General features: G+C 49.8%; 1 protein-coding gene across 6 annotated transcripts in view; it reads left to right on the top strand.

Moving 5' to 3' along the window:
* Positions 1 to 10,410, top strand: part of Galns (galactosamine (N-acetyl)-6-sulfatase) — a 31,537-nt gene that overhangs the window by 7,745 nt on the left and 13,382 nt on the right. For 5 of the 6 annotated variants that reach the window (XR_001229485.2, XM_005345803.2, XM_013354810.2 and 2 more), the window contains 5 exons: positions 3,794 to 3,937; positions 5,448 to 5,514; positions 5,618 to 5,745; positions 6,129 to 6,268; positions 7,745 to 7,848. Coding sequence is in view for 5 of the 6 variants with exons in the window: in XM_005345803.2 (XP_005345860.1) it covers positions 3,794 to 3,937; positions 5,448 to 5,514; positions 5,618 to 5,745; positions 6,129 to 6,268; positions 7,745 to 7,848 (583 nt within the window). In the remaining variant the exon portion in view is untranslated. Of the gene's footprint in view, positions 1 to 2,877; positions 2,964 to 3,793; positions 3,938 to 5,447; positions 5,515 to 5,617; positions 5,746 to 6,128; positions 6,269 to 7,744; positions 7,849 to 10,410 lie in introns of those variants that run through there. The other variant, XM_026778733.1, reaches the window with a different exon arrangement.

Raw genomic sequence — 10,410 nt, 5'->3', positions numbered from 1 at the left:
GTAGACCAGGCTGGTCTCGAACTCACAGAGATCCGCCTGCCTCTGCCTCCCGAGTGCTGGGATTAAAGGCGTGCGCCACCATCGCCCGGCCTAGAACTTTTCTTTTTTTAATCGATCTGGGATTAAAGGCATGTGTCACCACTGCCCGGCATCTTTTAAGAACGTAGTGTTTCAGCCAGCAGTGGTGGCGCACACCTTTAATCCCAGAATTTGGGAGGCAGAGGCAGGCAGATCTCTATAAATTTGAGGCCAGCCTGGTTGACAAGAGCTAGTTCCAGAACAGGCTCCAAAACTATAGCAAAACCCAGTCTTGAAAAACCAAAAAAAAAAACAAAAAACCCAAAAAAAAAAAAAAAAAACCCCAAAAAAAACTTGGTGTTTCAGACACACACATAGTACACAGATTTGCATGCAGGTAAAACACAATAAAAGTAAAAATATCTTTTGTAAAATTAAAAAAAAAAAGAACATGGTGTTTAAAGTCAGGAACTGGATGAATGTGGTGGAGCACAGCTTTAATCCCAGCACTCGGGAGCAGAGACAGTTTGAAGTCATCCTAGTCTGCATAGCTGCAGGCCAGCCAAAGCTACATAGGGAGACCCTGGCTCAACAACTAAAAAGTCAGACACCAGCCTCTAGCCAAGTGTCTCAGCATGACACTGAGCAAGCACTCAGTTGTCCTCATCCTCCTTCCTTTGCACCACACTTTCTGTCCTCTCTGCCCCACCCATGCTTGTGGTCACAGTAAAATGTCACTAATGAACCAACCTCATTCTTGCATACAGATGAGACAGTTTGTCATTCGCCAGAGGGCTTCCGTCAAAGAAGCCAGTGCTAGGTAGGAGCAGGGGAGGAACAGCAGGTGGCTGAGTCCGTGAGATGAACAATCACGTCAATAATGGCTCTTGTAGCTTCACGGTGGCTGGTTTCTAGCTGACGTTCATCTCATTTATCCACAACATTCCGTGATCCCCCTGATAGGGCTCTCCCCAGTCTGAAGCCAAGCAGGCCTCTTCACTGCTCATGGCCCTACTCATGGCTCCCCTTGGGAATGGTTTTGCTGACTCAGTGGTGGAAAACCTGATACTAGGAAATCCAGGCAACCCAGGGCCTAAGAAACATTTGTCATCTTTCAAGCAAAAAAATGAAACCTAGCCATAACAAGGGGATGGTGGCAGAGAAGAGCTGACAGGCATCAGGTCCCTCCTCATCTGCACAATCCTAAGCAGGTGGCAAGGAAGTCCATGAAACCATGGTAGAGGCAGGCAAAGAGCCGGAGGTCCCACAGTAACCAGAGATGCCTGTGTCTCACCTGACAGTTCTGACAGGTTCACAGCTTCCAACTGTCGGGGACTGAGGGGGCCAAAGCTGAGCAGGAAGCAAGTTTCCACAGAGCTACTCATCTTCCTGGATGACTTCTGATAGGAAAGAGGTGACCAAGAGGAAGAGCTGAGGCAGATCTCTTCGATGAGCAGGGTTTAGTCCAGGGCTATGAGCTATAGCCAGTACTGCCCTGTGTCCTTTATGTAGACTTGACACTGCGGGTCTAGATTTCATTTCCCTCACCAAGTCCTGCATGGACATAGACTCCTGCAAGTAGACGGCGTAGTCTGTCAGCAGCCAATTGCGGGTGAATGCGACTGGAACTCAAATCTCAGGAGACCACCAGCCCGCTCTCCAGTCCTGCTCACCTGCTGGGCAGTACCAATCACTGTTAGGACCAAGTGCACAGGATTGTAACTGTGTCCAAGCAGGGCACTGGTCGTACTTCTGCTACACAGAGACATAGACACAAGGGTCCTCCCATCTGCTCTGCAGTAATCGGAAAGGTCAAATACTTTGTAGTGGGCCTGAGAGCACAGCAACACGGAGGATGTAATGCAGGCTGACTTAATCTGATATGTCATTGCACCATAGTGGTGCACTGGTCCTCAAAGGGGTGATCATAGACTGAGTATGTGAAGGTCGGAGAATAGTTCTAACGGTTCACTGTGTGCAGCCATTAGGCAGACCAAGCACTGCAGAGCCAACCATGCTGTGCCAGTCTCCCCTGCGGGTGTGGAAACTGAGTTCTAGACAGGCATTCTTCTCTGAAGGTAGAAGAGTTGATGACCAGCTAGCTATCCCCCAAGACTTCTCTGCTGCCCTTTCACCCTACCCACTGAATGGTAACCTTGGATCTGCATACTCTGTACACAGAGGAAAGGTTGAGGTGGAGCCCCCTGAAGATAGCCTATCCCAAGTACAGCTGGGAAAGGACACTCCCCTCAGGGATGCTGTATTGAAAGCTGTACCTGAAAAAGGCTTTCTGCAGGTGTGCGTGTACAACACACATAAACAGGTCTGTGTCCCAGGCTGGATGATAATGGCACACATAGCATGGTTTGGAGTCTGGTAGATTAGCATGTGCTCTAAAGAGCAGGTAGGAGCTGGAGTCCCCAGGAAAGACAGGCTCTCCTGCAGGGATACCTCAGGACTGCTGACCCACTGATGCTTGGAGTTGGAGCTGGGATAGCGGCACTTCTCAGCAGCCTTCCTGTGGTTACTAGTAGATGGAGAAAATACAATTAAGTGACCCTGAAAGAAAAGGAGGCAGGATGGATGTAGACGGAAGTTTCTTCCCACCTGGTCCCATACCTATTCAGTCCCATATAAACACACAGAGGCTTATATTAATTATAAACCGTTTTGCCTATTAGCTCAGACCTATTATTAACTAGCTCTTAAAACTTAAATTAAACCATAATTCTTGTCTATGTCAGCCACGTGGCTTGGTACCTTTTATTAGTGAGGCATTCTCCTCTTGCTTTCTCTCCATCTGACTGGTGACTGCGTCTCTCCTTTCCTCTTCCTAGAATTCTCCTAGTCTGGTTTCCCTGCCTGTACTTCCTGCCTGGCTACTGACAAATCAGCATTTTATTAAACCAATACGAGTGACAAATCCAGTGAACACAGAGCATGGGGTAATACCTGGCATGGGGTGGGGGGATCCCGCAGCTTTTCCCAAGGCCCTTTACCCTGTGAAGCTTTCCTCTGTGGACCCTTCTCTGGGTCTCCGCATAGCTTGCACTATACCAGAGTAGGCATACTGCCATATTCTTTTTTGCTCATGCCCTGGCCTGTGAGGATGAGGGGACAGTCCTAAGCACTGCATCGTCTTCCCACCCAGCCACCTTCCTGGTGATTTCCCTTAGCTGGGGTAATACTCTGGCTTTTGTGTTAACAGATGGAGCCATGACCTGCCTGACTAGAAACCCAAGGGACAACACAGTCCTTGGAGTGTCCCTGAGGGTAAAGAAAGGCAGGGGAAGCTGCTAGAGCCTAGAGATAATTGAAATGGGCGCTTGCATCCAGCTGCTTTCAAGGCATCTGGGAGATTTCTCTCCATGCACTATCCTTCAGATACTGAGGGGACCCCTAAACCCTCTTTTGTGTCTCATTGTGCCCAGATGCCATTGGCTGTGCTGGGACACTCTCGGCTGTGCCTGGAAGCCCTTGGCTTGGTCAGGACATTCTGCTCTACTGAAATACCCCCAGTTATGCTTGGATGCCTTTGGATATGCCTAGAGTTCTGGACACTAGCATTGTCCGGGAGGACAGATGGTTCCTGTGCTCCTCCTTGAAGTGAGGCCTTGACATTTTGCATCTTGGTGTGTCTAGACCATGGTGGGGTGCTACAGCCTGTTTATATGGTTTGCAATTGTGATGGTGACTGATTGTTGTTGATCAAAACACTGGAATGTCCCCAGTTGAGGCGGGGGGGTCTCTGATGTGTCTTGGTTCCTGTTTCTAGGCATCTAGGTCACAGACCCCAGTTCCACCCCCTGAAACATGGATTTGATGAGTGGTTTGGATCCCCCAACTGTCACTTTGGACCTTACGACAACAAGGTCAAGCCCAACATCCCCGTGTACAGGGACTGGGAAATGGTCGGCAGGTAACAGACAGAGCTTTCCCTCCCTCCTGAACCACCCGCCAGCATCTGGTATCCTAGCAGGTAACAGACAAAGTCCTTTCCCTTCCTCCTGAACCACCCGCCAACATCTGGTATCCTAGCAGGTAACAGACAGAGCCCTTCCCTCCCTCCTGAACCACCCGCCAGCATCTGGTATCCTATGAGTTGACAGTGAGATCTGTGCTTCTTAGGCAGTTTTTCCCAGGACCTCCCAAGTCTCACCTGAGGCCATTTCTAACCTTTCCAGAGTTATAGATTTCTTTCAGATATGTGCTCAAAAGTCCTCCTGCATCCAAGGTGTGCTCTTAGCTTGTATTTTGGAGGCTCTAGGACCTATGTACCCTCTTGGTGGGGTAACCATCATCTTCAGGCACTAAGTTGGCCTAATAGCTGCTGCACACAAGAGAGGAGACTGTGGGGCTAAGTTGATGTGAGAGTCACTCCGGGGACTGCCCATTGTTACCCGAAAGAGATCTCTACTCTGGAGGGGAGACCACCTGGGTGACCGATTGTTGGGTACCTCCAACTTGTAGCTTTGGTGTCAAGGACCTGACTCATCTTTCTTGAATTTTGATTGCTTAAATTTTCTTTTCCTTCCTCCTTTGTTCCTTGGTGGAAGTTCTTGTATCAGCACCTAAAGGTTGAACCAAACACTGCCCTTTTGGGAAAGGAGTGCCTTATATCTGCAGTGACAGTCATCCCTGCGGTCAATAAAGTGTTGGCTTCACAAACCTGAGGACCTTAGTCCAGTCCTCAGTGCTAGTGTAAAAAGCTGGGAAGAATGGCATGCCGTTGTAACCCCAGTGCTGGGGAGGCTGAGACAGGAGGATCCCTGGGGCTCACTAGCCCATCAGCCTAATTATGAGTTCAAAACCAATAAGAGACTCTGGCCTAGCATGGTGGTGCACCCCTCTAATACTAGCACTTGGGACACAAAAGGAGGCAGATCTCTGAGAGTGTGAGGCCAGCCTGACCTGGTCTATACAGCCTAGCTTGGGTTACACAATAATACCCTATCTCAAAAAAAAAAAAAATCAGTAAGACAGAAAGAGAGAGACCCACCTCAAGGAGATTGCCCTCCGTCCTCTACATGCGTGTGCACCCACTGCATGTACAGCTGCATACATGTGTCCCTATACACATATATACACATGCATTTGTACACCTGTATACATGTGTCCCTATACACATATATACACATGCATTTGTACACCTGCATACATGTGTCCCTATACACATATATACACATGCATTTGTTTTTAAAGCCTGTGTTCTTAGCTGCACCTGCAAACCTTGTCTCATCTCTACAGTGCGCACACACACGCACACACACACACACCTGCTCTACACTCATCTTACATGCTGGGGCCATCAGAGCCTTGTCACCTCAGACAGGATCTTCACCTAAGAGCTGTGTGAGCTTCACATGGAACATTCCCTACTGAAATTAAGGAAGGGGCTTTTCTGACTAAATTCTGATTTTTTCTTTCAGATTTTATGAAGAATTCCCAATTAACCTGAAGACTGGGGAAGCTAACCTCACCCAAATCTACTTACAGGTAAGACCTAGTAGGCTGGTCAAGGCAAGGAGGCAGGAGGATGCTGGGGAAGCAGAGGGATGAACTGACCTGAAGCAGAGGAGAATGGAGGCTATTCCCACAGGAAGCTCTAGAATTCATCAGGACTCAGCATGCAAGGCAAAGCCCCTTCTTCCTCTACTGGGCCATCGACGCCACACATGCACCAGTTTATGCCTCAAGACCTTTCTTGGGTACCAGCCACCGAGGGCGGTAAGTGTAAGCCCCACTGGGGCCTTCAGTTTGCTCAGTCTCACTGGGTGGGTACTCTGGAGCATTATGGGAACTCCAAAGCAGCTGTGATGTTTTCTAGTTGTGAAGATTGCTTAGCATACATGAGGCCATTGAACCCAGGGGGTTCATTCCCCAGCACCTAAAAGAAAAATATAACTTCCTTCAACCCAGAATCAGTGATGAGAGGAAAGCTGTAGGGGTTATGTTGGCTTTGTTTGCAGTGAACCATTTGAAAAATGAGCTGAGACTTCCCTTTGAGAGGCAGCTAGCTGCCCTGCTGGTCATCTCCAAAGTGATAAGATTAGTGTTCAGGTCACACTAATGCCCTCAGCTGCCCGATAGAATGTCCTCCTCCCCTGCAGGTATGGTGATGCTGTTCGGGAAATAGATGACAGTGTTGGAAAAATTCTGAGCCTTCTGCAGAACTTGGGCATCAGTAAGAACACATTTGTCTTCTTCACATCCGATAATGGTGCAGCCCTCATTTCTGCTCCCAAAGAAGGCAAGTTCTGTTTCCTGTCCTCTGGCCCCAGGTCGGTGACAAGAAGGTGGTCACAGACTGAAACTCCCAGAATAGAGTACCTAGCAGCAAAGTCTTGACCCTGCTGACTCAGGCCTGGCCTGGGTTCACATGAATTTGAATCCTGAGAGAGGGGAACAGGCAAGTGTCATGGGGAGGATATGCTGTCTCAGGATGGTCCTTACCTGCAAGAAGCCAGTTTCCAGCAGCCTCAGGCTAAGGAGACTTTGGCAGCCAGGGCTTTGGCAGAATACCTGGTGGTGCTAGGGTAGAGCTTGTTTGGCTACTACAGAGGTGGCAGGAAAAACATCCTGTCTTGGGAGCTGTCCAATTGGTGAACCTGGGACAGCCCCCCACGGTGCTGCAAGGGCTCAGCTATTAACATGAGGTACCTGTCACAGCTGAGGACACAATAATCTCCTCATCCTGTATTGCCCTTAGGCAATTTGGGCTCCACTACCTCCAGGTGGCTCAGTCAGTCCTACCACCCAGGGTCCTGGAGGCTTCCCAGTTTCAGGTAAAGAAACCCAGTATAGCCTCGTAAACTAAGGAAAAGCTGGTTTGACAATAGAAAAGACCACCGAGCCTAGCCAGGCTGACCTGGAGGTTCTTGATGGCCCAGCTCTGTGATCTACAATGACTTTAGTTCTCATTCAAGCTCTCTATATACGTCTCAGAGGAAAGAGCAAGCCTCCATCACCTCCAGCAGATAGCCGGAGCTCAACTGCTACCTATTTGGCCAATTCTAAGAGATGGAAGGGGCTAGGCAGAGGGAAATGGTATCATTTCTAACTGTGACCTTATGACCTTGGTAGCTACTCTCATGTTTGGGAGATTAGAGGGCAAGAGCCATCCTGAACCTAATGACGGTGGCCATAAAGAAGATGACAAATCCCTGGAGTCTGTCAAATCTGTGCTCCAACTTGTTATAAAAAGTGGAAAAATAAGGGACTGGAGAGATGACTCAGCTGTTAAGAGTAGTTCCTGTTCTTCCAAAGGTCCTGACTGTGAAGACCAGAGGGGACCTGGGGCAGGCTGCATTTTAAGTGGGACCCTCCCCAGTACATGATGCCTGGGAATATTAGCATCTAAGAAGACTAACTCAAAAGCATCAGTGTCTGTTGCTTGTGATAGGAATGGGCATCTATGGCTGTTTTCCGTTTCTGAGCAGTGACTGCGAGTAGAGGCTGGTGGCAAGAATTTTCTGTTCTCTCTGGAAAGCTCTGGCCAGAGCATCTTAGCTGTCTGGATCAGAGCTACCCAGGTGTCCCGACTTGTGTCTGCAGCCTGACCTCTCCTCTTGGTTCTTTGTCCCTGTGATGACCTCAGGACTCAAATGTGCCTAACCAGGAGTTCAAAAGTCAAGATTGCCCGCCAGGGGTGCTGTGTGTCCCTGATTCCCCAGATGATCTGAGCCCTGAGATCTTGAAACTGATAGGTGGTGACTCTCATCCTCAGGTGGCAGCAACGGTCCCTTCCTGTGTGGGAAGCAGACGACATTTGAAGGTGGGATGAGGGAACCTGCGATCGCATGGTGGCCGGGGCACATTGCTGCAGGCCAGGTAAGTCAACATTGCACACTGAAGCTATATCTCCTGCAAGGTCTCTGGGGCATCAGTGTCCAGGTGATAAGGAGGCTTCTGTAGTTAACTAACTGCCCATGTTCTGTGAACTTACCACAAGGGACAGCTGCAGCCCTGATGTCTTTGTGGCAAAGACCAGAGGTGAGCCTCAAGTGGGCGAGTCTGGCCACCTTCATACCAGGCAGCACCCTCACCCCCAAGCTTTGGCCCCAGGTAGGCCACCCCTTGTCTAAGAATCCAGTCTGGAACTTGTAGTCGCCACACTAAGTGCTTGTTGCTGAGATCACTGTTCCTCAGCTGGCCTCTTTCCCCGGTGATCTTGAAGACAGTGTCCCTCTGGGTTCCTCAGTTCACCCTGTAGTGGCAGCCTCCATATACTTAGGGGTGGACAGGACAACTGACTGTAACAAATACCGCTTGCATGGACAGTACAGGCCAGCCTCCTGCTAGAGGCCAGATGATGCATGTCCTCTATCCCACCTGCTGTCTCACGTGCCTATTGCTGTGTGGGATCCTGTAGCCACAGAGTCCAGGGATTGCAATGCAAATGTCCCTATGGCTGTCACTCTGACAGACACAGTCTTTACCCTCCCCTCTAACTGCACAGATTAGGAAAGTGAGGCCCAGAAAGGTCACCTGTCCAGCCTGCCAGCTACAATGGCAGAACTGGCAGCAACCCCCAGGCATCCAGACGGGACCTCCATTCCTACTCACCATGCTTTGGATAGTCTCCATGCGTCCCCAGCAACAACTGGGACTTATCCTCAGTATCTAGCTTCTAAACCTAGACCTGTTTGAGCCTCTGCACCTCACTCCCTCTGCCTATGGCCTCTTGATATGAGACTCCAGGGCATACTAATCACCAGAGCACCACAGGTTGGTGGATCTCACAGTTTGTTGAACAGGCCTGCCTGTTGTCTGGCCAACTCCCTCTGTAGAACAGAGTGACCATGCAGTAAACACATCACATGTAGAAGAAACACGGCTACTGGAATCCTAATGGACATGCAGACTGGCCATGACCATCTAACCCGTATGAAAGGGACCTGGCCCACAGCTGCACCTGTGGAAGAGAGCGAACTCTTCATTTCCTAAGGCCATCGCTCCCAGCTCTCATGTAGCTGTGGGAGCACTGAGCCAGTTATCATTGCATGAGGAATGGAGACACAGGAGACTCATGAGGTTTTCCAGGGAAGAGACGCTTGGTATGGCCTTTGTTCCACCATGAGGAGCCATAACCAATCATAGGTTAAACCCCACTCCCACCTGGTACTGGCAAAGCGCAGAGAGGTAACTGGGAAAAGGGAGCTGGAGCTGCCTGCAGTCCAGGGATGCCTAGCCCACTAAACTTAAGTCCATTGGGCTCAAGAGCATCTGCTTCCACAGCTGTTCCCTTCAGGTGCCCTCTGGCACCAGCTGAGGAAAAACAAGGTTTGACACTGGAGTCAAAGGCACACAGCCTTGCCTTCTGAGGGGAGAAAGAGCAGCACTCCAGAGCTGTGGCTTTCTTTTCACCATGCTTCCCACAAGACAACAAACTGGAATGGGTTTCCATGGGATTTACACTGTGCTCCGTAATAACTTAAAACACCCCGACATTCATCCGCCCTGCAGCAGACACTTAGCACCTGGCAGCAGGGGTATAATTGCAGCCTTTGATGCAGCTTCATCTGGAAGAGCTCCCAGCAACCTCCTGCTGCTGAGTACAGTATCACTAAGAGCTCCCTGAGCTCAGCGCTGTGCACCGACAGAGCTGTCAGATCCCCTCCTTTCAATCCCTCAGCCAGGGATGATCCCTTCTCTTATTTGTTTCCAAATGCTTTAAGTTTCTGGATCTGCAACCCCATTCCCTCTTTTTTTGGAGCGAAATACTTAGAAGGAACCATGAACCACTCAGAAGGCCCTTGTTCCCCTGCTGCCATAGGTAGGGGGACTGGCACCTGTAAGAATGTCCCATTCCCAAGCAGACTCTATAGAAGAGTGTCCATGTCAGTCAGGGACCCTGTTATATGGTAAGTCATGTCTGTTGGATTTGGGGGTACAGAGTAAAGAGACAAAAGGCAGGAAAGAGTCTGACCAACTTCAACAGATGGGACTTTTATTTCGAGCAGTAAAGGACAGACAGTGAAGGAGGGGTCTACGAGGTGGGGGCGGGGAGAGCTGGTTGGGATCTTTTATAGGGGAGGTTGTGGAGTTTGGGAATGAGGAGTTAGGTACAAGAGTACGTGCAGATTGCAAGGGTCTCTTCTGGAGCTGTTTGTCCAAATAAGGCCATTTTATCTTTAGAAACTGCTCCGCCCCCAAGCTATCAGGATGCGGGCGATGTGTTTCAACACAGAGGTGGAGGATTTCAGCAAACCGTAGGGGAACAGAGGTTCCTCGGTCAGGTCTGGCCGGGTTTGTTCAAGGGTTATTCACTAGTCTCTCTAGCTGGCAGGGAGTGGTAAGGGAAGTGGGGTCTAAACTGAACATGGGTGAGGTCCTGACTGGCTGCTGTGGAGTCCCGTCTTCCTAGAGGACCACAGACACCCTTCTCCAGAG

This window comes from Microtus ochrogaster, chromosome 4 (assembly GCF_000317375.1).
Source record: "Microtus ochrogaster isolate Prairie Vole_2 chromosome 4, MicOch1.0, whole genome shotgun sequence".
Lineage (NCBI taxonomy): Eukaryota > Metazoa > Chordata > Mammalia > Rodentia > Cricetidae > Microtus > Microtus ochrogaster.
This window is presented reverse-complemented; position numbering and strand designations above follow the sequence as displayed.